The sequence below is a fragment of the Mesoplodon bidens genome (assembly GCF_964165515.1).
Source record: "Mesoplodon bidens genome assembly, contig: HAP1_SCAFFOLD_798, whole genome shotgun sequence".
In the NCBI taxonomy this organism is placed as follows: Eukaryota; Metazoa; Chordata; class Mammalia; order Artiodactyla; family Ziphiidae; genus Mesoplodon; species Mesoplodon bidens.
The window spans coordinates 96,766-122,641 of NW_027672186.1; the positions used below are offsets into that span (position 1 = coordinate 96,766).

The 25,876-nt window shown below is 38.5% G+C and overlaps 1 protein-coding gene across 1 annotated transcript in view; it reads left to right on the forward strand.

The window, feature by feature from the left end:
• LOC308610506 (putative helicase senataxin) overlaps window positions 1-25,876 on the forward strand; it is a 56,841-nt gene that overhangs the window by 5,246 nt on the left and 25,719 nt on the right. The window contains exons 4-9 of the mRNA XM_081259611.1: window positions 2,287-2,506; window positions 3,280-3,399; window positions 6,060-6,231; window positions 6,366-6,453; window positions 6,951-10,115; window positions 19,631-19,730. Of these exons, the coding sequence (XP_081115737.1) occupies window positions 2,287-2,506; window positions 3,280-3,399; window positions 6,060-6,231; window positions 6,366-6,453; window positions 6,951-10,115; window positions 19,631-19,730 (3,865 nt within the window). The remainder of the gene's footprint in view (window positions 1-2,286; window positions 2,507-3,279; window positions 3,400-6,059; window positions 6,232-6,365; window positions 6,454-6,950; window positions 10,116-19,630; window positions 19,731-25,876) is intronic.

The window sequence follows — 25,876 nt, forward strand, 5'->3', positions numbered from 1 at the left end:
CTTAACCACAGTTACACAGGCTAGTATGGTGACTGGGATTTGTATATAGGCAGCCTGATCCAGAGCCCTAATGCTTTTTTTAAAGTTTTTATTTGAAAATACTTTAAAATTTTCAGAAAATTCTCAAAAATAAAAAAAGTAGAAAACACCTGTATATTCTTTAGCTGTATTCACCAATTACTAATGTTTCACTCCATTTGTTCTATCATTTGCTTTCAGTTAACTACAAAGCTGTTTGTTTTCTGACCATTTGAGAGTAGGTTGCATGTATCATAGCCTTTTGCCCCTAAATACTTCAGTGTATATTTCCTAAGAATAAGTATATTCTCACAATATTATAAACTTCAGTGACTTTAACATTGACACAGTAAGGTCTGTTTTCCAGTTGTGTCGTGTGATCCAGTGTACTTTGTAGCATTTTCCCCCTGTACTCCAGTATCCAGACCAGGATCAGGATTTACATGTAGTTGTGTTACATTAGTCTCCCTTAATCTGTAACATTTCCGCAGCCTATCTTTGTCTTTTATGACAATTACATTTCTGAAGAATAGTCATTTCTGCCTCCCTCCCATTTACAAAAAATAGAATGCTTTTCATTTTGGGTTTGTCTGATGCTTGCGCATGGTTAGGCTTCGGTTATACGTTCCAACTGGAAAACTACATAAGTGAAGGATGTTATGTCCTTCTCAGGCTGTCAGATATACGGCATGCCATATCATCCGGCCTCTCATGGTGATGTTAATTTTGATCATCTAGTTGAGGTGTTGTCCAGTTTCTTCACTGTACAATGTCTATTTCTTAAGTACTCTAAGATCACATAAATACCTTACTCCTCACCAAAATGTTCTCCTAAATTTAGCATTACCTGATGGTTCTTCCCTGAGCCAGTTTTTCTAAGATTGCAAAATAGTTTCAACCCCAGCACTTTACACGTTTACCAGTCAGCACTTGACATTGATTATACTATAATCAAGAGCCATTTTCCCTGCTCTTCATTTATTCATCTGTTTATCATAAGTTATAGACTCATTGATTCCTTTGTATTTTTTTTCGATAGCTTAAAATCCATTACTTAATTATGTTGGCATAGAGCCCATTCTTTTGTCCACTAGTTCTATGTTTTGCAAACTTTTCTGCCCATAACCTAAGTAAAAATATTCTTCATCGAGTTCACACACATATAGACATACGTGACCTAAACATTTCACAAAACAGTACTTACTGTTACTATGAAGGAAGCCCACTGATTTTTTTAAAAAAAATTTATTTAGTTTTTAAGGTTGGTTGTGATCACTAAATTCAGTTTGTAGTGCAGAATAAATTTAAAATCACTTCCCTATGCTATATCGCCATGTAGAGGTGACCTTTGATTTCTTCTGAGGTTTCTCTTTTCATTTTTCCTTTTTTAACTTTCTATTATGGAACATTACAAACATACAAAAATAGATTGGTGTAGTGAACCCCCATATATCCATCACTGTGCTTCATCTGTTATCAATATGTGGTCAATATTCTACTCCTGTTTAGTTACCGCAAATCTTAGACATCAGAGCATTTCATCCATAAAATACTTTAGTTCGTGTATCAAAAAGGTAAGTGCTCTTTAAAAAGAACAATTACATCGACACACTTATAATAATAATAATAATATATTTCTAGTCAGTATTTGAGTGGAAGTTACTCTCTCAAAAATGCTTTATCAGGGTTAGATCAAATCAGGATCAAGTAAGGTTCACATGTCGCATTCCAGTTGACCCTTGAGCAACAGGGGTTTGAACTGCATGGGTCCTCTTATACACAGATCCTTTTTAATAGCATGTAGTATAGTACTACACAGTTCGAGGTTAGTTGAATCCATGATGCAGAACCAGGATATGGAGGGCTGCCACCTATGTTATATTCGAATTATATTAGTGTATTCAACTACGCAGAGGGTAGGTGCCCCTAACCCTTGTGTGTTGTTCAAAGTTCAATTGTAATTAGTATCTTCCGTCTTTTTTTTTTTCTGTCATCATGGACCTTTTGGTTTATTTCCTTTAAATGTCTGAAAATCATGTATTTTTCCTAAAGTACTTTATTCTATATGATAGTTTTTTTCTTCCAGTTTTATTGAGGTATAATTGACATACAGCACTGTATAAGTTTAAGATATACGGTGCAATGATTTTTTTAAAGTATTTGATGTATCTTGTGTCCTCTGTAATCTGTAGAGAATCTTATTTTAACTGTATTCTTTCTGTAGACAATTGTGTGTTAAATGAAGTAATGAATGTGCTAAACTTTTAGGTTTCACGTTGGGCTATCCTGACAGCAAGAAACTTGGGGAAAGTGAACAGAGATGATTATTATGACTTACAGGAGGTTTTGACTTGCCTTTTTAAAGTTATTGAGTTGGGGCTTTTCGAAAGTCCAGACATTGATACTTCTTCTGTCCTTGAGAAGGGTAAACTGATTCTTCTGCCTTCACACATGTATGATACTGCCAACTACAAAAACTATTGGTTAGGTGAGTATTGTTCCTACACACATATAATTAGTATTTTCCAATATTTCTTACGATTATCCTGCAAGGGAAGGGATCTCTTCTGGTAATCTGATCAAAATTGCTAAATAAAGGATTTCATAGTTCACAATTCTTGTTCTGTCATTAAATTGACTATTACAACATCTTGTCTTTAAACATTTCTTATCCTAGAAATCATCTGTGTAAGAGGTACATTTTCAAGTATGGCAAATAGATCTTTTATTTAAGGCAGTATTAGATGTTACCGTATTAGCACAGCAGCTGAACTTAATAGGGTTTTGATCTCTTGAAACAGAGGTTTAATACCTCTTTTCCCATCTGTAAAATATTTCCTGGGAGAAAGCGATACTAACTTTGGTTTTCATCAAGTTGTATATTGACTTAAAGTAGTTCTGTCCTACTTCATTGATTCAGAGTCTTACAGTCATGTGTATATTTGGCAGTGACTGGTACTTGAAATATAGTGATCTTAAAATTTAAGGGGTCTTTGATATTATGAGATGCAAATTGTGTGGTAGTCATTTTGGAAATGGTTTTCTAACCAGGTTCGTGCCATTTTCCCTTTTTATTCAGTCTAAAGTTCTGTTCTTAGGAGGAGGAGTTGTATATGAATATCTCAGACTTCAATGTCTGAGGCACTGGATACTGTTTGGTTTCATCTTACTGTCTTGTTATTCTTTTTGCCAACTAAACTGGAGAAGACATTAGAACAGTTTTATTTAATCAATTCAAGAAAACTATACGTGATCTTACAGGTATCTGCATGTTGCTGACCATTCTTGAGGAGCAAACCATGGATTCACTGTTGTTGGGCTCAAACAAACAGAATGATTTTATGCAATCAATACTTCACGCCATGGAGAGGCAATCAGATGGTAATAAACTTTATTTGCTGACTATTGTGATGATGGTGCACTTTGAAAATACTAGTGTCACTGTAAGAACTTGGGTGTATGATGTGGAGGAAAGAAAGAATGACCGTTTTATGGTTTTGGTCACAGAGTCAGAATTTTTAATTGGAAAGGACCTTTAGAGTTTAACTCAGCACGTTACTTTCATAAAAGAAGAAACTGAAGCCCAAGGAAGTTAACTTACTTTTGAAAAAAATAATTAATTAATTTTTGGCTGTGTTGTGTCTTTGTTGCTGTGCATGGGCTTTCTCTAGTTGCAGCGAGTGGAGTCTACAGATTCCTTCTTTAACATCTTTATTGGAGTATAATTTCTTTACAATGGTTTGCTAGTTTCTGCTGTATAACAAAGTGAATCAGCTACACATATACATATATCCCCATGTCCCCTCCCTCTTGCGTCTCCCTTCCACACCCCCATCCCACCCATCTAGGTGGTCACAGAGCACCAAGCGGATCTCCCTGTGCTCTGTGGCTTCTTCCCACTAGCTATTTTACATGTGGTAGTCCATGCCACTCTCTCACTTCGTCCCAGCTTACCCTTCCCTCTCCCCGTGTCCTCACGTCCATTCTCTATGTCTGCATCTTTATTCCTGTCCTACCCCTGGGTTCTTCAGAACTTTTTTTTTAAATTCCATATGTAAGTGTTAGCGTACAGTATTTGTTTTTCTCTTTCTGACTTACTTCACTCTGTACCACAGACTCTAGGTCCACCTACCTCACTACAAATAACTCGATTTCGTTTCTTTTTTATGGCTGAGTAATATTCCATTGTATGTATAGCCACATCTTTATCTATTCATCTGTCGATGGACACTTGGGTTGCTTCCATGTCCTGGCTCTTGTAAATAAAGCTGCAGTGAACATTGTGGTACATGACTGTTTTTGGATTATGGTTTTCTCAGGGTATATGCCCAGGAGTGGAATTTCTGGGTCGTATGGTAGTTCTATTTTTCGTTTCTTAAGGAACCTCCATACTGCTCTCCATAGTGGCTGTATCAATTTACATTCCTACCAATAGTGCAAGAGGGCTCCCTTTTCTCCACACCATCGCCAGCATTTGTTGTTTGTAGATTTTTTGGTGATGGCCATTCTGACTGGTGTGAGGTGACACCTCATTGTAGTTTTGATTTGCACTGCTCTAATGATTAGTGGTGTTGAGCATCCTTTCATGTGTTTGTTGGCAAACTGTATATCTTCTTTGGAGAAATGTCTGTTTAGGGCTTCTGCCCATTTTTGGATGGGGTTGTTTATTTTTTTGATATTGAGGTGCATGAGCTGCTTGTAAATTTTGGAGATTAATCATTTGTCTGTTGCTTCATTTGCAAATATTTTCTCCCATTCTGAGGGTTGTCTTTTCATCTTGTTTATATTTTCCATTGCTGTGCAAAAGCTTTGAAGTTTCATTAGGTCTCATTTGTTTGTTTTTATTTCCATGTCTCTAGGCGGTGGGTCAAAAAGGGTCTTTTATGTCATAGAGTGTTCTGCCTATGTTGTGGCAGGCGGATTCTTTACCACTTCACCACCAGGGAAGTCCCCTCTTTAAGAAACATTCCATAATTGTCTTCACCTAACTGATGACTTTCTTCCTTATTTGAGAGCTTCCTAGACATAAGACAGCTTCAGTAGAGGATAAAAAAGTATATGAGCAGTTCTACACGAACGACTATGATAAAAAAAAAAAAGTAGACTCTAAGAGCCCTGAGGGAAATAAAGCAGAAAGTTCTAAGGTTGACAGTAATTGGGTGAGTTAGAGCACTTGCCTCCTAAGAATACTGCGGAAGATGACAGGTGGTGCTAACAGTGAAGCCATTCTGGTTCTCACTTGGAAAAAGCCAGCTATCTGTTTTTTTCTGTAGGTGGTGTATCTTTATGTGAGTGTCAAAAATAAATCTGGAAAGAAAGAGTAAGATCTTACAGATGCTTGACTGAGGGCTTCTAATTTCCTTAGAAGACATTAAGGAGCAAGTGAAGGTCTTTGAGCAGGGCAGTGTTTTGCCCCTGCATGTAGAGAAGAGGGGAAGGACCGGGCATAAGAGTGTGTGAGTAATGGGAATTCCTGCCAGTTGGATGGAATGGAGATAACAACAAAGCCTTGTTGAGAATGGATGGATAAAGAGTATGTATCTCTGCTTATCCAGTGGATGAGGGGTTCAGTCCTTTATTCCAACTGAATGACACACACAATTCAGGATTTCTCATATCATGGACTTTGTTTAGATCTGAAAATACCAAGTTTTTCTTTCTCTCCCTTTTTTTTTTCTACTTTACCTCTGTTATTTATTGAAGGATGGGAGTATAAAGGTCTGGAAGAAGCAGAGGAGGAACGATTCTTTCAGGTTGGCAAATAGGGTGAGAAAGTTGAGTTTATCTGGACTATCTCAGTTTGTTCCACACAACAAGATTTCTTAACAGAGGTGTATTGCTTTAAAAAAAAAAATGCAGACATTATTTAAAAGTTTGCCAGGTTTCTAAAACCTGTAGTTGACAAGACTTTACTTTAAATTACTTCCTGCTTTGCTTTCAGTTTTGTTGCTACCCAGGTAAAGAATGCTTAATTCTCAATATATTTTAGTCCCTTTCTCTAATTGTGTTGTAATTTGGCAAATTACTCCATTGTGTTTCAGATGATAGTGTGGATCCTTTCTGGCCAGCGTTACACTGTTTCATGGTGATTCTGGATCGTCTTGGATCTAAGGTCTGGGGTCAACTGATTGATCCTATTGAGGCATTTCAAACCATTATCAACAATGTGAGCTACAGGAAAGAGATCCAGAACATACGGAACAGCTCTGTGAGGTTCGTTCAGTTCCTGTGTCAGGATTTCCAACAATCTGTATGAGGAAGTCTACTATAATTGACTTTAACAGTAGGATTTTTCTCTTCTTTTTACCCTTCATTTCAGTAATTTCTATTTGTTCTTAATATTTAAGGACCAAGTCAGAACCGGAGTCATATTTAGATGATATGGTGACTTGCAGCCAGATGGTATACAATTATAACCCTGAAAAGACCAAAAAGGTATAAAACATTTTGAGAATTCAGATGATATTGTATTGCCTTTATATTGTATAGTCAGTGTTTTACGTGGTTAGTTGCATTGCTGATTTTATGATATGTAGCTATTCTGAATCAACTGTTGCATAAAACAGTTTCTGATTGAACAGTAGCTCATGAGGAAAAATGGTCTGTAATGAGAGCATGCACAGTTTGAGAGATTAATTTTTAAGTACATTTTGGAAGGGTAGAACATTTATGGCATGAGGGAGATAAATCACATGACTAGAAATCGAAACCAACTGAAGGAAAGAGGTCCAGAGTACATGGAGGTTTTGTAAATTTAACCTTTTCATGAAAGCTTCACCTCAAAATTGGACTGTTTTCAATTTCTTGGGGGTCCATATATGTACATCAACACAGGAAAGTTGAGCAGTGTATTTTCTTGTTGGCAACTTTTGTGTTAAACCTGTCATGAATGGTGCTTGTTTATCTGAATGTCAGTATCTCTTTCATTTTAGGATTCAGGGTGGAGATCAGCCATTTGCCCAGATTATTGTCCTAACATGTATGAAGAAATGGAAACATTAGCTAATGTGCTTCAGTCAGATATCGGTCAAGACATGCGTGTTCATAACAGCACGTTTCTGTGGTTCATCCCCTTTGTGCAGTCCCTCATGGATCTTAAGGATCTGGGTGTGGCTTATATAGTGGAGGTTATTCATCATCTGCATTCTGAAGTCAAAGACGTCCTCAACCAGACGGACGCCGTGTGTGACACAGTCACTGAGTTTTTCCTTCTGATTTTGGTGTCAGTGATTGAACTGCATAGAAATAAAAAGTGTTTGCATTTGCTGTGGGTTAGTTCCCAGCAGTGGGTGGAAGCCATCGTAAAATGTGCCAAGCTTCCCACCACCGCGTTTGCTCGGAGTTCTGAGAAGTCATCTGGAAACTGCTCCAAAGGCACAACAATGATATCTCTGTCACTGCATTCAGTGCCATCTAACTCTGTACAACTTGCTTGTGTGCAGCTGATCAGAAGTCTCCTTAAAGAAGGCTATCAGCTTGGGCAGCAGACTCTTTGTAAGCGATTCTGGGATAAGCTCAACTTACACCTACGAGGAAATATATCTTTAGGTTGGCAGTTGACTAGTCAGGAAACCCATGAGTTACAAACTTGTTTAAAGCAAATTATTAGAAACATAAAATTCAAAGTGCCTCAGTGTAGCACTTCTGTGGATCTGACTCCTCCATGTAAAACACCTCCTGCATCTTACAATAAAGAAGAAAGTGAACAAACAGGGAAGAAGTCTAAAAAACAAAGGCACTGTCTGGAAAACTCCAGCCCAACATTCTCTAAAGAACCGATGAAAGCTGATGCATGTGAAGTGAAAGAGAGTATTTTCAGCAAGGCACATAATGCCATAGAAGAGGATAATGAGCAAACTTATCTAAAAGATTTGAAACTCAAAGACCATCTCTCAGCTGAGTTGTGCTTGAAGCCGAGTAGTAAAAGGCTTGTGAATGAAAGAGCTCGAGGCCAAGTTAAAATAAGTACAGGGAAGCATATGTCTGTAAAAGAGAATTCCTCATATACCCCACAGAATTGTACTTCAAGAAATGGTCCAGAAAAGGTATTTGACAGAGGAATAATCACATCAACAGGTTTGTTGACTGATTCTAGCAATGACTCTCTGGAAAAAGTGTCCACATCAGATGAGGATTTATCTTTAAAGGATGATGCTCTTGGCAAAACCTCAAAAGCAAAAACTAAGGCACATAAAGATGAAATCTGTGCTAAGTTATTGCATGTAATGAAAAAGCAAGACAGGAAAAGTACCACTTTAGAGGAAAACCTGACTGTATCTAGCATTGAAAGTTTCTGTTCAAAGAAAGATACAGGAGCTCAGAAAGGAGATGGCTTCATACACAATCTCTCTTTAGGCCCTAATGGTGTTCTGGATGATAAAAATGGACAACAAAAACCTGAAAACAGTTTACTGCTGAAAAAGAAACAAGTACAGGAAGAAGAGTTGGGCATTTTCTCCACCCCTGATATCAGTTGTCAAATACTAGAATGTCATGTTGGTAATAAAGATTTGGTCTCATTCACAGAAATGACCAATATTTTTGTGGAGAAAACACCTCCCTTTAAAGATCCTGTGACTGGACTTGAATCAAGAGATATGGGAATTAGCAAGAGTACTGTTGAGTTTTCTTCTGATTTAAGAGAACAGGTCCTTAGCATCAGTCCTAAGTCTGACCCTTTAACAGATTCTCAGATAGACAGAGACCTCCACATATTATCTTTAATAGTTCAAGCCAGTGTTATTAAGTTCCCATCAGGTTCAACCCAAAGAAGTTTATCCCAGCTACAAAGAAAAGTTAAAGATGATAGAAGATGTTTGACAGCCAACCAAAATAGTGTCAGGGAAACCTGCTCTGGACACGTCATTATTATTTCAGAATCTGATGAAGATGATGATGATGATGAAAGAATTGTGGGTTTTAAGAAACACATTAAACAGGGTAAGACATGCATTGAGAAAGGATGTCCAGAGCATCATACTTCAATAGCTAACACAAATGTGGAACAGAATGTAATAAAGGAAGAAAATACAAGGTCCCTTTTGCGGTTTGAGGAATCGGATTCTCATTTTTTTGAGTTTGAAAGTCCATGTGAAGTGTTTTCAGTTCGGCAAGATCAGAGACCAGACAACAAGAATTCAGTTCAAGAGAATGAAGAGAATTCGTGCTTGACTCATGTAGAGGATATCACAGATGATTGGGGTTATGGTCCAGCTTATGTACCTGAAGAGGTCATTAAAAAAGCAGCAGAGGCAGCTTTGAAGGAGGGAGAACCTGAATCCAACAGTGACATAGAGGAGGATAATATATTTTTAACACAATGTGATCCAGAAGATATGGATTTATGTTCACAAATGGAGAAAGAGAATGATGAACTCATTGAAGTAGTTCATGGAAAAGATACAGTCCAGGTAGAAGAAGATTCTGTGAGTCGGCCTCAGTTGGAATCTTGGAGTAGCACAAAATGTAAATACAAAGATTGTGTGGAAACACTGGAAAACCAGGGTGAATACTGTTCCAAACACTCTGAAGCTAAAGCAGCAGATGAAGATACATTTCGTAGACCTGGCTTGCCTCTCTCTTCATCTAAACCTTCGAGACCTCCCACTGCTAAGATATTTACCTCCAGTAGTACTTCACGAATTGCTGGTCTTTACAAGTCTTTGGTAAATACGTCAGCGCTCTTACCAACTCTGCAAAATAAGTCAAGTGGGGTACAATCTGCTTTGAAAGTACCACAGCCAGTCTCTGTGGTGTCTCAGAAGCCAGTGGCTGAAATGAAGGGTTTGTGCAACGTTCTCCAGTCTCATACTCCAAATAATTCCAACAGGCAAGGCTACAAAGTTCCATTTTGTGAAAACAGATCTTTTTCACCTTCCTCTCCGGTAAACGTTTTCTTGTCAGCACAGTCCATCTCTGACACCTTCGTTAAAGAGGTCTTAAAATGGAAATACGCAATGTTTGTGGACTTTGATCAGTGCGGACCCCCTTCAACTCTTTGTCAGTCCATCACAAGACCTGTGCCTGTGAGATTTCAAGATGGTAGAGATTATTTTAATGTGTTTTTCCCTTTGATGATCCTGAATACTTTTGAAACTGTAAGTATATGTTCTAATCGTATACCTTCAGACTTTGAAATTACGTTTCTTTACCATGCTGAGTACGGCTAAAATAACTGATCGCATTTTGATTTAGATGTAGCTTGTAGATTTCATGTTGAACAGACATTGTGCCCCACACTGTTCTAGATGCCGGTGATACAGAGGAAACCCTTAAACTCTGCCCTTCTGGAGCTTACAGACACAATTCAGAGTGCTAGTTTACCAAGTCCAGAGGTGGCACAGGAGGAGGAAACGTTTTTCGGTGTAAAATAAGGGAAGACTTCTCAGAGGACATAGTCTCTCATCTGCGTTTATTTTTTTGAAAAGTAGTGTAAACCTTTACTGAAGTTTTCTTGAGGAGGTAGCAAAGGGCAAGTTACACTGGTCAGCACAAAGCAGTAAATCCCAAATTTCTCATCTGTCTTCCCAACTTCTTAGGCCTCATAGCAGCCTTTAGCTGCCCCCCTACCCCAACACATCCCATTCTGGTTCTTCTCTCTTTCTTACTGCCTGACTGGGATTGCCAAGAAAAATATAGGATTCCCAGTTAAATTTGAACCTCAGAAAAACAGTAATTCTTTAGTGTAAACATCCACCTGCACTTTGAAGGATGTTTTTGGTGTTCTCACAGCAGGTCGATTTTTCCTTTTTTTCAAATTGGTTAAAAAACAAAAACCCAAAAGGTGAGTGTGCAACAAGACTCTTCAAAACCAAGAGCACTGAGGTAAATACCCACGTATTCAGTCAGCAGATCCTCGGGTGCCTGATACTTGCCCAGTATTATCACAGACCTGGCGGGGGTAAAGTGGTGAACACGACAGACAAGGCCTCTGCCTTCTGGGAATGATCATTTCAGATCGGGACAAAAGGCTCTAGAGTGCTCTAGAATGATCTAGAACAAAAGGGAGCAGGCACTTGAGACTGAAAGGTGAGACGGCCTCTGTGAGCGATGGTATTCACACCGAGACCAGAGTGAGCAGAAGGAGTTGGCCATAGGAAGTATATCGCAGGCAGAGAGACTGCAAAGATCCAGCTTAGAATTGTTAAAGGCAAAGGAGATGTACTGCACAAAGAGGCAAGTTGGTGTCAATTTATGCCCTAAATTTCAGCCATTGTCGTAAGAATTATTTTACTGGTGTTTCAGAACCATTAGAAACAACTAACTGATAAAGGCTCTTCAGTCTCTCTCCTTAAGAACAATGTGAAATAGTATTACAAGAATGATTTTCTTACCTTACAAAATCGTTAGTTCAGTGAACAGTGTATACAGTTAAATAAGCTGGGGAATATACAGAGATTTTCTTCATCTTGGAGCTTATTTTTTTCTTGAACGTTTATCCTTTCCAGAAAACACTAAATTGCTTAGAGGCCATTCATAGCCCTTAAATTTAGGACACATTTGTGATTTTATTTTTCCCTTAGTTCAGAAGTATTTATATGTTTATCTTTAAGATTTCTTCCTTCAGGACATTTCTGTAGCCAGAACCTTTTCAAAGCAGAATGAGCACAAGTTCCGTTTGTATATACACAAAGTTTAAGATAGTCAAATACTTGTGGAAGGCCCATTATTAAAAAAAAAAAAATCAGCCACTCTCACCTCCCCAAGTAATTATTTTTGATCCTTGAGGGATCCTTTTGTTATTTACTTCCATATTTCTAAATAACATGCCACTATTTTGACTTGTTAATTTTTCAGTACTAGACATTTTCTGTAATTACCCACTACAGGAAGTACCCTCTCTTCCCAGCCCTGTGTTCACACACACCTCTCCTGTTTTCCCATCCTCACTATGGAGTAGTCTTGTAATTTTTAGGTCAGTATTTGTTATTATTTTGACGATATAAAAGGTGTCCACTGGGCTTCCCTGGTGGCGCAGTGGTTGAGAATCTGCCTGCTAATGCAGGGGTCACAGGTTCGAGCCCTGGTCTGGGAGGATCCCATGTGCCGTGGAGCAGCTATGCCCGTGAGCCACAAGTACTGAGCCTGCGTGTCTGGAGCCTGTGCTCCCCAACTAGAGAGGCTGCGATAGTGAGAGGCCCACGCACTGCGATGAAGAGTAGCCCCCGCTTGCCGCAACTAGAGAAAGCCCTCGCACAGAAACGAAGACCCAACACAGCAAAAATAAATTAATTTAAACAAAAGAGAATAAGGTCTTTGAATTAAAAACAAAAGTGTCCGCGACTAAGTCATGTGGTAGTTGTAACTACTTTTCGTTTCCGACTCTTTGCTTTCTCTGGATTTATTGTTTACTTAATTTTCTATGTACTTATTACTAATTTAGCTTCAGGCTGTCTCTTGGATGTTTAGGTCTCTCAGTATGATCAGGCACATCAGATAGTTGATAAATTTCATCTTCTTGGTTTAGGATGGTTAACCTGAAATGCTCACCATCCTCATCCTAGGGCTTGCATTTCCTTCTTTCCTGTGTTGGATCTTTGTCTCCTGTACCCAGGGTTGTCTGTTTTTGTCACCCTCTCATTTTAGTAAGGCACATCCTTCAAGCTTCCTGAGAAAAGAATGTGTAGGAGATAAATTTTGAAACTTTGCATGTCTTAAAATTTCTTTCTATTTTGCCATCTCTGTCTTTGTTGTTGTCATCGTCATTCTCCTTCCTTGGAGACTTTCTCAGCGTCCAAGTCTATTGAAAAAAATTTTGAGCATATTTTTAGTTTCACAGTACTCTTGTCCTCTCATTATTCCTTTTTATAGGATTGTGTGCTTTCTTCATGTGCACAGTATTTTTTACTACCTGAAGTTAATTAATGATAAGTTTAAAGTTAGTTGAAAGTTTTCTTCTCTTTTCATTGTCCCTGTTTTCCCAGTTGCTTTTTTCCTATTCATTTTAGTGTCTACAGACCTTTCATGTTAACTCCTTTCTTCACATGTCTAATGATTTTTGTTGGTTTACTCACATTTAAGAACAGGATACTAACAAGCAGATGGGAGCATTGTTCATAATAGCCAAAAGTTGTAAACAGCCGAGATGTCCATCAGGAGATGAATGGGTAAACAAAACATGGTATATGCCTACAATGGAATATTAGTCTACTATTAAAAGGAATGACCCGTTCTATGTACTTTTACCTGTTCTTTGATGAGCCTGGAAAATATTATGCTAAGTGAAAGAAGCCAGGTACAGAAGGCCACACATTGTGTAATTCCATTTATATGAATTTTCCAGAATAGGCACATCCGTAGAGACAGAAAGTGGATTAGTAGTCGCCAGGGGATGGGTGAGGGAGGGGTGTGGGAATTAGGACTGACTGCTAATAGGTATAAGGCTTGTTTGGGGATGGTGGGAATGTTCTGGAATTAGATAATGGTGATGGTTACACAAAATAGTGAATGTACTAAAAACACACTGTAGTGTGCACACTTTAAAGTGGTGAATTTTATATTGTGAACTATATCTCAACTTTTTAATGCTATAAGAAAAGAGGATGCATTTAAATAATGACAGGTCAAAAGAGATGCTTAGGAAAAGAGATACTTTTACTAAAATGGTCCTTTATTATTTGCACTGTGGAAGTCAAATGTGATCTGAAGGACACCATCACATGGTGAAATCCAAATTAGTTTCATTCTTTATATTAAGATTACATGCTTAGGTATAGTTATAATATATATTTTGTTACATGTAATATTTTAAAACCGATTAGAAGCTCTGAGTGAAAGGGATAGGCTTGTTGACCATTTGGCATTTTATTGGGAAGCCTCATCCCCACCCTCATGTCACTGTTTTTAGTCTTTTCTTTTCCCCTCTTAGTGAGGTCAGATTTCCCCAAGAAGAATCTTCAGATCGACTGCCTGGAAAGCATAGGCTTGATGGGGAGCTGACTGTGGGGTGAGGGTGGGGGCAGAGGGAAAGGTCCAGGCATTCAGTATCTAAATATTTGCTTAATTCCCTGTTTAAAAATTATTTTATTTTATTTTTAAAATTATTTTATTTATTTTTGGCTGTGTTGGGTCTTCGTTGCTGCACGTGGGCTTTTCCCTAGTTGTGGCGAGGGCTTCAGTAGTTGTGGCTCAAAGACTCCAGAGCGCAGGCTCAGTAGTTGTAGTGCATGGGCTTAGTTGCTCCACGGCACGTGGGATCTTCCCAGACCAGGGATAGAACCCGTGGACCCTGCATTGGCAGGCAGATGCCTAACCACTGTACCACCAGGGACGCCCCCCCCCACCTTTTTTTTTTTTTTTTAAGTACAGTATCCCCTCTCTATCTGCTGCCCCACAGGCAGAGACGGTCACACTTTATAGAAGTGAAACCACTCTAGCTTTTTGCTAGGAACAGGGATGGGCAGTCTCCCTTCAGCCCTCCTCCTCCTAGAGGTGTATGTCAGACACTTCCTTCTTAGAGTTCAGCTTCTTGGACTTGCTGAGTTAGTTAACCATTCATCCATCTGCTTACCAGCTTCCCAGATTTTGATACTCTTGCCTCGTCTTCTGTTCTCTTCATCCTAATGAATTAATCCTGTTGTGAAAAATCCCTTGGGTGTTTTAGTGGGGTTTCAGGGGAATGAAAGGAAATGCCTGTGTTCAATCTGTCATCTTTACCATGAAGTTTTATCTTGTTCTTTTTTTCTTATTTTTGCAATCTTGTTCTTTTTCTTTAACCATGTAGTGAAACAGCATTGTTTTAGCATTTCTAGTTTATATAGGCCAACATTTATTAATGGTATTATTAATATACCTTGATTCCTTTTTTTTTTTCCCACTGTAACGTGTGGCTTGTGGGATCTTAGTTGCCTGACCAGGGATTGAACCTGGGCCCTCAGCAGTGAAAGCACTAACAACTGAACTGCCAGAGAATTCTCAGATACCTTGATTACTTTTAATGTTTATTCTTTCTTATAAGCCAGAGACTGTGGCATCAACCACAGTCTTGGGCCAAGGCTTCTTATCCTCATTTGGATGTAATTTGACTTCATAATATTGTTTGTTAATGGAATGCTGAAGTGTGTTTAGAGTCCTTTGACAGAAATGTGGTTGGTATCCTATTTAGGACATGAAACGCAGTGTTTGGTTATCCAGTTCTTATGTCTTATTGCAGGTGGAATGCAATGACATTGCGTAGAATTATCCCTTGCCCCAAAGGGCAAACGAGCAAATTCAACTTGTAGAAATATGAGTCTCTTGAATAAAAAAAAATTCCCACAGGACTCAGAGGCAAAAAGTATACAAGTCAATTTTCACAGCAAAGTAAAGGAGCTGTTACAGTGGAGGATTCCTGGACTGAATGTCAATATTATGACATAGTATGAGTCTGTTTCGTGTTTGGTAATTGCAATCATTGTTGCTTTTGTTGTGGTCATCCATTTGCAATGCTTGGTGTCAGTTTATTTATCTCTTGTAAAAATAAAATACAGTGTGTGGGGGGAAAAAAGAAATATGAGTCTTTTGTGCACTGATGTGACTGATAGAGGATATATTAGTTTTTAATCCTTACGTTTAACACACAAAAATATTAGATAAATGTGCACTATTTTGACAGGGACCAATTGTTTTGGTCAGTTTTGGCAAATACTCTATTTTCTTAAAGTTTTGGTTTGCTGGCTCTGTCTGCAGTCCCCTTCGGTTACCTGTGTGTGCGTGCACGTGTATGCAGAGTGTAATTGGCAGCTGCTTTTTAGGTTGTGTAGACAAGGAGCAGGCAGAAAGGGGGCCCTTCTGGAGTACCAGCTGTGATTCTTAGTGCCCACACCCCTTATAGGGAGAGTGCACCATTTTTAGCTAATTTCCTGTTATAATTTGTTCTGTGAAGGAAACAAAACAGGTTGATATGATGAGCGACATTGGGAGGCTGCTTTTGAGATCGGGCTGAGAGCCAGGAGAGGAGGGTTTTGTGCAGAGGAGGGGGGAGGGTCAAGACTATAATGCTTTGAAGTAGGCCTAACTGAGCATATGTGAGCAAAGAGATTAGGCTGATGTGACTGGAGTGAGGTAACTTAGAGGTAAAGGGAAATGAAGTAAGATTGCAGAAATCAGTCAAGAGCTGGATGGTATACAACCCTGTAAGTGCAGGTTGGGGTTTCATTCTCAGTACAGTGAGAAGATGTTGGAGGATTTTTAGTTGGTTGGTGTTTAGGCTGGGGGAGTAGCAATATGTAATAGTTTACTTTTTTGTTTTAAAGAAAACATTCTTAGTTGCTCATTAGAGAATAACTGTAGAAAGGTAAGCATAGATGCAGTAGACCTGTCGGGGGCTATTATAATAGCCCAGGAGAAAGATGATGGTAGCTTGATCTAGGTGGTAGCTATGGAAATAAAGAGAAGTGAATTCATTGGGCGTAAATTTTGGAGATAGTACTCAGTACTTATCTTTTTTAAATATATATAGAAATTTATGTGATTCATTTTTGGCTGGGTTGGGTCTTGGTTGATGCACACAGGCTTTCTCTAGTTGCAGCGAGCTAGAGAACCTCTGCATAGCATCCCCCATTATCAACATCCCCTACCAATGTAGTACATTTGTACAACTGATGAACCTACATTGACACGTCATTACCACCCAGAGTCCATAGTTTTCATTAGGGTTCACGCTTGATTTGTATATTCTAAGGGTTTGGACAAACGTATAATGACATGTATCAGTCCTTTAATATCAGCGTACTTTCACTGCCCTAAAAATCCTCTCTGCTCTGCCTGTTCACCCCTCCACAGTCTCAACCCTGGCAATCACTCATCCTTTTACTGTCTCCATAGTTTGCTTTCTCCAGCATGTCAAATAGTTGGAATCACACAGTATGTAGCCTTTCCAGATTGTCTTCTTTCACTTAGTAATGTGCATTTCAGGTCCTTCTGTGTCTTTTCATGGCTTCATAGCTCATTTCTTTTTAGCACTAAATAATATTCCATTGTCTGGTTGTACCATAGTTGGTTTATCCGTTCACCCACTGAAGGGCATCTTGGTTGCTTCCAAGTTTAGGCAGTTATGAATAAAGCTGCTATAAATATCCATGTGCAGGTTTTTAACGTAAATATAAGTTTTCAGTTCATTTGGATAAATAGTGAGGGCACTATTGCTGGATCCTACAGTAAGAATATGTTTAGTTTCATAGGAAACCACCGAACAGTCTTCCAAAGTGGTGGTACCATCTTGGGAATTTCCTGGTGGTCCAGTGGTTAGGACTCTGCACTTCCACTTGCAGGGGACACAGGTTCGATCCCCGGTCAGGGAACTAAATCCCACAAGCCACGTGGCTCAGCAAAAAAAAAGAAAAAAAAAAAAAAAGGTGATGGTGCCATTACATTCCCACGAGCAATAAATGAGAGTTCCTACTGTTCCACATCCCCGTCAGCATTTGGTCCTGTCAGTGCTCCAGATTTTGGCCATTCTAATACGTGTGTAATAGTATCTTGTTGTTTTAATTTGCATTCCTTTGATGACATAAGATATGGAGCATTTTTTCATATACTAATTTACGGTCTGTATATCTACTTTTGTGAGGTGTCTGTCCAGGCCTTTTGCACATCTTTTTCATCAGGTTGTCTGTTTTCTTACTGTTGAGTTATTTTTTTCTTTTTTAAATAAATTTAGTTTATTTATTTTTGGCTGCATTGGGTCTTCATTGCTGTGCACAGGCTTCCTCTAGTTGCAGCGAGCAGGGGCTACTCTTTGCGGTGTGCGGGCTTCTCATTGCAGTGGCTTCTCTTGTTATGGAGCACGGGCTCTAGGCATGTGGGCTTCAGTGGTTGTGGCATGCGGGCTCAGTAGTTGTGGCTCACGGGCTTAGTTGCTCTGTGGCATGTGAGATCTTCCTGGACCAGGGATCGAACCTGTGTCCCCTGTGTTGGCAGGCAGATTCTTAACCACTGTGCCACCAGAGAAGCCCTTCTCCTTCACTTTTAAAGGATAATTTTTCAGCATTCCGAATTCTAGATTGGTAGGATTTTTTCTTTCAACAGTCTAAATATTTCACTACTCTCTCCTTGCTTGCATGGTTTCTGAGGAGAAGTTAGATGTAATTCTTATCCTTCCTCCTCTATAAATAAGGTGTTTATTCCCACAGGCTTCTTTCATGATTTTTTTTTCCTTTATCTTTGATATTTCATATTCCTGAAGGTTGAATATGATATGCCTAGGTGTAGTTTCTGGCATTTATTCTGCTTGGTCTTGGAGCTTCCTGGATCTGTGGTTTGGTGTCTGATGTTAATTTTGGAAAACTCTGGGTCATTATACCTCAAATACTGCTTCTTTTTCGCTCTCTCTTCTTCTCGTATCTCCATTATGTGTATGCTGCATCTTTTGTCATTATCTCACAGTCTTGGATATTCTGGGGTGTGTTTTTTTTTACCCATTTTTTTCTCCTTGCTTTTCAGCTTTGGTAGCTTCTATTGCTGTAGCCTCAAGCTCAGAGATTGTTTCCTCAGCAATGTCCAGTGTAGTAATGAGGCCATCAGAGGCATCCTTCATTTCTGTTACAGTGTTTTTGATCTCTGGCATTACCTTTTGATTCTTTCTACTTTACATCTCATTCATTACATTACCCATCTATTATTTCATGGCCTCCTTTTTTCATTAAACTCTTAGTATATTAACTATAGTTTAAAAAAAAAAAATCCTGGTCTGATAATTCCAGTATTCCTGCCATATCTGACAGGTTTTAGTGCTTCTTTATTCTGTGCAAACTGTGTTTTTTGCCTTTGAGTATGCCTTGTAATTTTTTGTTGCAAGGCAGACGTAATCTACTAAATAAAAGGAACAGCAGTAAATAGGCCTTTAGTGATATAGAAATGAGGTATGGGGGAAGGAAGACCATTCCATAGTCCTATGATAAGGTGTCACTCTTTTAGTGAGCCTTTGCCTCTGGACTAAGAACTTTACACCACATGCTTCTTAGTTTCCCCCCACCTCCTTGGGTGCGACAGGATGGTTAGAATGGGCTGGAGCTGGTTTTCTTCCCTCAAGTAGTTTAAGCTCTGATAAAATCCCAGCAACTTTGACTCCGGTAAAATAGCATCTCATAGATCAGGCCTTGTTAAGAAGGTCAGGAATGCTCTGGTGTATTACACAATGGTTCCTTTACCCCAGTCCCCACCAACCCCCCACCCCCGCTGGAAGCACACAGGGAATTTTCTCCAGTGTTCACTGTGAGGGCCTGTTCGAGCTCCTAGAGGTAAGACTCACCAAAGTGTGGAGTCCCTTTTATGACTGGGTCCCCCTAGAGTTTTTAAGAGAGGTCATGCTGAGCCTCCAACAGTTTGTCGCATCCAGTTCAGGATTTCCTCCTGGCATGGAGGTTTCTACTTAAGAGTTTTCTGCGCTGGCAAGTTGTGATTTTCTGTATCCACCTTTTTGTCTCTTTTTACTTGTTAGGATGGAGTGGCGACTTCTAAGTTCCTTACATGCCAAGCTGGAAACCAGAAGTCCCAAATTAATTTTTAATGTTTGTGTCACACAGGAGTTCTAGGTTCTGGATTTTATGGTTGCTTACTTTGGAAAATTTTGCCGTTTAACATTGGCTTTTCAGATGTTTTTGCTTTCTTAAGTTGCTTTTTTTGCTTTGCGTAGGTGGCACAGGAATGGAACAGCTCTCCAAACAAAGAGAAATTCCATCAGTTGCATTTACGAAAATTTCCTGCTGATTATAAAAAATACTGGGAGTTTGTGGGTGAGTTCTTTCTTATGTAACTTGGGCTCTATCATATAATAATTGGAGATTGCTATTTGAGGGAACATAATAAGTGCTTGCATTTTCTGGGATATAGGTTTCCTGAGGTGAATTTGTAAGCTCTTACAAAGAGTATGTTTAAAGTCTTTACTTAATGAGGATAATTACTGGGACAGTTATAAAATTCATGGTTTTAACCATTGTGCTAGCAGAATACCACAGGCCAAAGTGTCCCTAGATGCTGGGCAAGGGAGAGAGAAGGTGAGTGAGGGAGTTTGATTGGCGGGGGCGGAGGGGGTGTTGACATGATCGTGCGTACAGATTCTGAGTAAATCTCTCTGCCGTCTCTGCTCTCACTTCATGAGTTGTCTGGAGCAGGTGTCACAGTTATGTCTTAGTTATAAAGAAACCAAGCATTTAGAACCCTTTAAAATAAAAAGTATAAATTCTCCGTCTGTCTCCTTCCCCCTTGCAGTCCATCCCACTCCATAGATTCACTTAAGAAAAAAAGCGTGTACATATATTTGGGGGGGAAGGTATTATATGTTCACTGTAGATTATTCAGATAATATTAGCCAATAGTAAAATAAACATCACTCACAGTTCCCATCATTCAGAGATCATCTTATGAACATAGTATTGTATATCTTACTGCTAGACTTCCTATTCATCTGAGTGAAGGGTGGGTGGGTAGGGTTATTTTACCTAAGTGACTTTTTTCATGTATTTATTCAGCAAATATTTACTGACTTTATACTACCTGATAGTGTATGATTCTAGATGCTAGGTATGTAGCTGTGATGAAAACATAAAATTCCACCTTCGTGAAGCTTACATTTGACTTATTTTCATTTAGTCTATTATAAATGTCTTTTCAGAGATAAATAATAAGAGCATGTTCAGTGTTTGTAGTTATTCCATTGTAAGTGTATTCCATAGTTCTCTTTAACCAGTAATTTCTAGTTAGACATGTACATTACTTATGATTTTTTACTGTTACACTGAATAAATCCCTTTGCTAGATCAAACAGTGTGTGCATTTTAAGACTTTCGGTTCATATTGCCTCTGTCTACCAAAAAGAATACCATTTTCACTTCTGACATAAGAATGTAAGAATGTATCTCTTCTCATTTGCTAGTTTAAACTTATCCCTCAGTTTTATATGGAACATGTATCTCATTTGAAGTTGTAGTTTTTGTCCTCAAATCTTTATTGGTCTTTTATATTCTTGGGGGGGGGGGGCGGATAATTGTCTGTTCATGCCTTTTGTCCTTTTTTTATCTCTTAGGGAGGTTATTTTCTTACTTGTATGCATTGTTAATTTTTTTTCAATTTCATTATTTGCTGTTCAGTTTCACATGCACTTTTTGAGGCAGACAATTTTTATCTTCACATGTTCAAAAATACCGTATTTATTTCTTTACTGTTCAGTTGGTTTTAGAAATCAGATAAATACTTCCATATTTTCTTGTAGTAGTTTTATATTTCTTTCTAATATTTAAATCACTGGTTTATCATCCATTTATCTTGATGGTATGATAGAATCACATAGCATTTACTCTTGTGTCTGACTTCTTTCACGTAACATGTCTTCGTAATTCATCAATTTTGTGTGCATCTTTGGTATTTTTTTCATTGCTGTGGTGGTATTTCAATATGTGACTGTGTCACAATTTTACTGTTGATGGACATTTTTATGATTATTATTTTAAAGAAGTTTTTTTTGTCAGTGCCATGCAGCTTGTGGGATCTTAGTTCCCCGACCAGGGATTGAACCCGGGCCACAGCAGTGAAAGCGCCGAGTCCTAACCACTGGATCGCCAGAGAACTCCCGTTAATGGACATTTTTTCAGCAGTTTAGGCCTGTGTGTCAGGGCTCTCCAAGTCCATGCCCAAGTTCAGTGATTCGCTAGGAGGACTCACAGGAATTATATTCATGCTCATGGCTGTGACTTACTATGGCAAAAGGATACAAAGCAAAATCAGCAAAGGGAAAAAGGAAACCAGGAGCAAGTTTCCAAGAGTCATTTCCCAGCGAAGTCACACAGGACACACTTAATTTTCCCAGTAGTGGGCTGCGACAACCCATGTGACACATTATCTACCAGGGAAGCTTAGAGACCCAGTGCCTAAAACACCCTCTGCCTAGCCCACATTCATGACTTTCACAAGTAAAGTGGGTGTTTGACATAAGCTGTAGAGAAAAAAATTGGCAAACAGGTAAGGTACAGTGAGCCATTGTCATCAGCAAATGATGAGAGCTGTCTGGAAAACCAAGTTCCCAGATTCCAAGGGGGCCAACCTTGTAAGCAGGCCTTTGTAATGAGAGCAGCCTCAGGCCTTCTTCTACACACAGCATTTTATGAATAATGCTACTATGGTCATTCATGTGTCTCTTCGTGTTATGCGAGGGCATTTTTGTGGAGTCTGTCTCCTGAAGTGGGTCTCAGAGTCTCAGGGTATTATGCATGAGCTTAACATGAGTAGATAATGCCAAGCTAGTCATGCAGAATGACACACCCCACCAGCGTATGGAAGTCACGTTGCTCCATGTCTCTGCCAACACATTTGTGTTGATTGTACTGTTCATTTTAGCCATTGTAGTGTGTGTGTATTGATGGCCATTTGTGGTTTTATTTTGTAATATCCTGGCTATCAGTGAGATTGAGCACCTTCTCATATATTTAGTAGATGCTCAAGTAACCTCTCTAGGGAAGCACCTATTAAAGACTCTTGTTCATTTTCTGTTAGTTGTCTTTTCCTTACTGATTTGTAGCAAGTTCTTTATGCAATCTGGATATAAACCATCCTCCCACTTTGGCTTGCATTATGTCTCTCTTAGTGATGTCTTTAAAATTCTTATTTTATTCTTGTTTAGACTTTATTTTTTAACATAACAAATGCATCTGTGTATTTTTTATGGTTAATGGTCTGTGCCAAAGGTTTAAGAGACCTTTCCCTGCTGCAGGTCATAAATATATTATCTTAACATCTAGAACAGGTGTCAGCAAACCACAGCTTGCAGATCTACCCTGTATCCTGTTTTTATACTGCCCAAGAGTAAGGTTCTTACATTTTTTTAAGCTTTTGAAGAAAAGATGATGATGAATATGCAACAGACACCATGTGTAGCCTGCAAAGAAAAATCTGGCTCTTTACAGAAAGTTTGCCAATCCCTTTTCTAGAGGCTTCGCTGTTTTGCCGACCTGGAATGGATTTTGTACACGAGTAAGATGTAGGGGCCATGTTTCATTTTTTTTTTCCCTAATGGAGATGTAATTACCCCAGTAGTGTTTATTGAAAAGATTATCCTTTCTCCATGGTCTGCAGTGTCATATTTGTTACAAATCTAATGTCCATTTAATGCACTCGCCTTTTTCTGGACTCCTTTCTTCTTTGTTGGATCATTTGCCTACCTTTCTGCCCATATCACATTGCTTAATTTTACTTAATTAAGCTTTATTATAAACATTAATGAGCAAGTCTGCTTACCTTGTTTGGCCTTAAGAGTACGTTGGCTATTCTTGTCCCTTTGCATTACCATGTAAGTTTTAGAGAAAAAAAAGATGTGGACATTTGTTAAGAATTGACATCTTTCTAATACTGATTTGAATACGATACATACTGTCAGTTATTTAGGTTTACTTTCAGTAATGTTTTACAGTTTTCTAGGGAGAGGTTTTGCAGATCATCATTGGTTAGATTTTTTTTCTTTTGGTGTCATAATTATTTAAGTGACTATCTCTAATAGAGATGGACCTAAAAATTCATAGTATTTTTGCTGATAATTCATTATTTTGTTGCTAAAGTATGAACCATGATTTCTTAATATTAGATAGCTAGACAGTGTTCAAGTTTTCCGTTTCCTCATAAAGAACAATTTATTTCAGCCTGCTTGAATTAAGATCCAAGTTAGGTCCACTCACTGACATTGTTAATATGTCTTCTTCAATTACAATTGTCTCCTTCATGGATCCCTCCCGCTTTGTAATTTATTTTTTGAAGAAATTGTGTTGTTGACCCTGTAGAATTACAGGGTCTGTGTCTGTGTCTTGCTGATAGCATCCCCCTGGTGGTGTTTAGTATGTTTTTCAGTCCTTTGTACTTTTTGTAAATTGATAGTTGGATCTAGAGGCTTGATCAGTTTCATTTGACCTAATATTTTTGGCAAAACTAGTTCATAGCTGAGGTTGGTGTGTTCCTTTATCAGGAGGTGCTTGATCTCTAATTTCTCTTTTTGTAATACTTATAACCGTTGATCCTTAATGCCTAGATTAATTATTTTACTAAAGGATACAAAATGGTGATATTTTTATTTGATCATTTCTTCATTTATTTGCTATTGTAGTTCTGTAAAGAAAAAGTGCTCCATTTTATTTGATTACTCAGTAGTATACTTTATAAAGAAGGGTAGAATAAGTATTGATACTTGACTCCTGACCAGTTTTCAAACTAATGACTTAATTCTCTGCAAGTGCTGGGTTGACCAGTGAACTTTAAAAAAATGTTTTCTCGTTATGAACACATGGACTTAAATACACTTGTTTCAAGTCTTTGTAATTGGTTTCTTCAAGTTGGCTCCTGAGCCCTTTAGACAGGCTAGTCTTTGAGAGCTTTCTTGCTACCTGATATAACCGATACCATCTATATGTTTTATCCTGTATGTGAGCTTTCAATTTTCTAAGTAGCCGTAGTATCTTTGGGTAGAAAAAGTTATTTCAAGATCAGTATTGGCATGTTATATGCTGTTTACAAGTAATACATGTAAACATAAGGATACAGAAAGGTTAGAAGAGGAAGATTGGAGAAAGCTACTCATGCAAACCCAACTAAAAGAAACTTGTTTTGCTCTGTTAATACCAGACTAAATAGACTTTACGGCAGAAGAGCATTATTTGAGATTAAAAGCGAGTATTTCACAATGATAGCAAGTTCAGTGAACAGAAGATAGGACCATTTTGAATACCTAATAACATATATAAAGAAAAAACTGATAGAACTAGAGTGTACTCTTTACATATATGTGAGACCTTTGAACCATTCATTTTTTCTTTTCTTTTAGTTTGGAAATTATACGTCAACTTGTACCTCTTTTGCCATTTAGTAGTTTAGGTGAAAACTTAGAGCGTACATGATTCAAAGTTTACAGATTTCATTGATACTTTAAGTGTCTCCATAGATAAGGCAAAATCTTAAAAAACTTTAACCCTGTTTATCTGTTCCACTTTGTATATTATTATTGTTACGTATTTTAACTCTATATTTTAAACTGTGTTATACATACAGTTGGTCCTCTGTATTTGCGGGATTTGCGTCATCGGATTCAAGCGTGGATTGAAAATATTCAGGGAAAAAAAATTCCAGAAAAACATGTTTGCTATGCACCAGCACCTATTTACATACCACTTATGTTGGATTTACAACTATGTCCATAGCGTTTGCATTGGATTAGGTATTATAAGTAATCTAGAGATGATTTAAAGTGTACTGGAGGATGTGCGTGGGTTATATGCAAATACTATGCCGTTTTACATAAGGGACATGAGCATCTGAGGATTTTGGTGCCTGCGGGAGTCCTAGAACCAATTCAAGGACTGTACTCTGTGTAGTGCCTTGTGCAGCCCTTTTTTGTTTGTTTGTTGATTCTAGTAGTTCATGTATTCTCTCCTGGTGCTTTGCTTATTTCTAATATGTTGGTCATTGTCTTTGGAAAGCTATTTAAAAAATAATCAGGGGCCTAGGATGATAGGATGTCCTCTTCCAGAGAGGATTTTTCTTTGCTTCTGCCAGGATTCTGGGAGTACTAGCAATGTGGGATCATCTTAATCCGGCTTAAAGGATTGAGCTTTCCTGAAGTACTCGGGTGAATTGAAGCTGCCTTCATTGTTGGGTGTAGTCCTTCATGGTCCCTACCTGAAGCTTGAGGGCTACCAGGATGCCTACTTTATCTATGCAGGCCCTGGACTCCAGTTTTTGTCTCTTTTTTTTGTACAAGGCTATCCCAGGTACTGCTCAAATTCCTGGCTGCCACTCCCTGAAGAGTTCAGATGTTTCTAGGGAAAATACTGGGCTGACCCTTACGGATCTCCACCTTCTTCTGGATCTCAACAGAGTGATTCTTCATTGTTGTATTTGCTCTCTGATG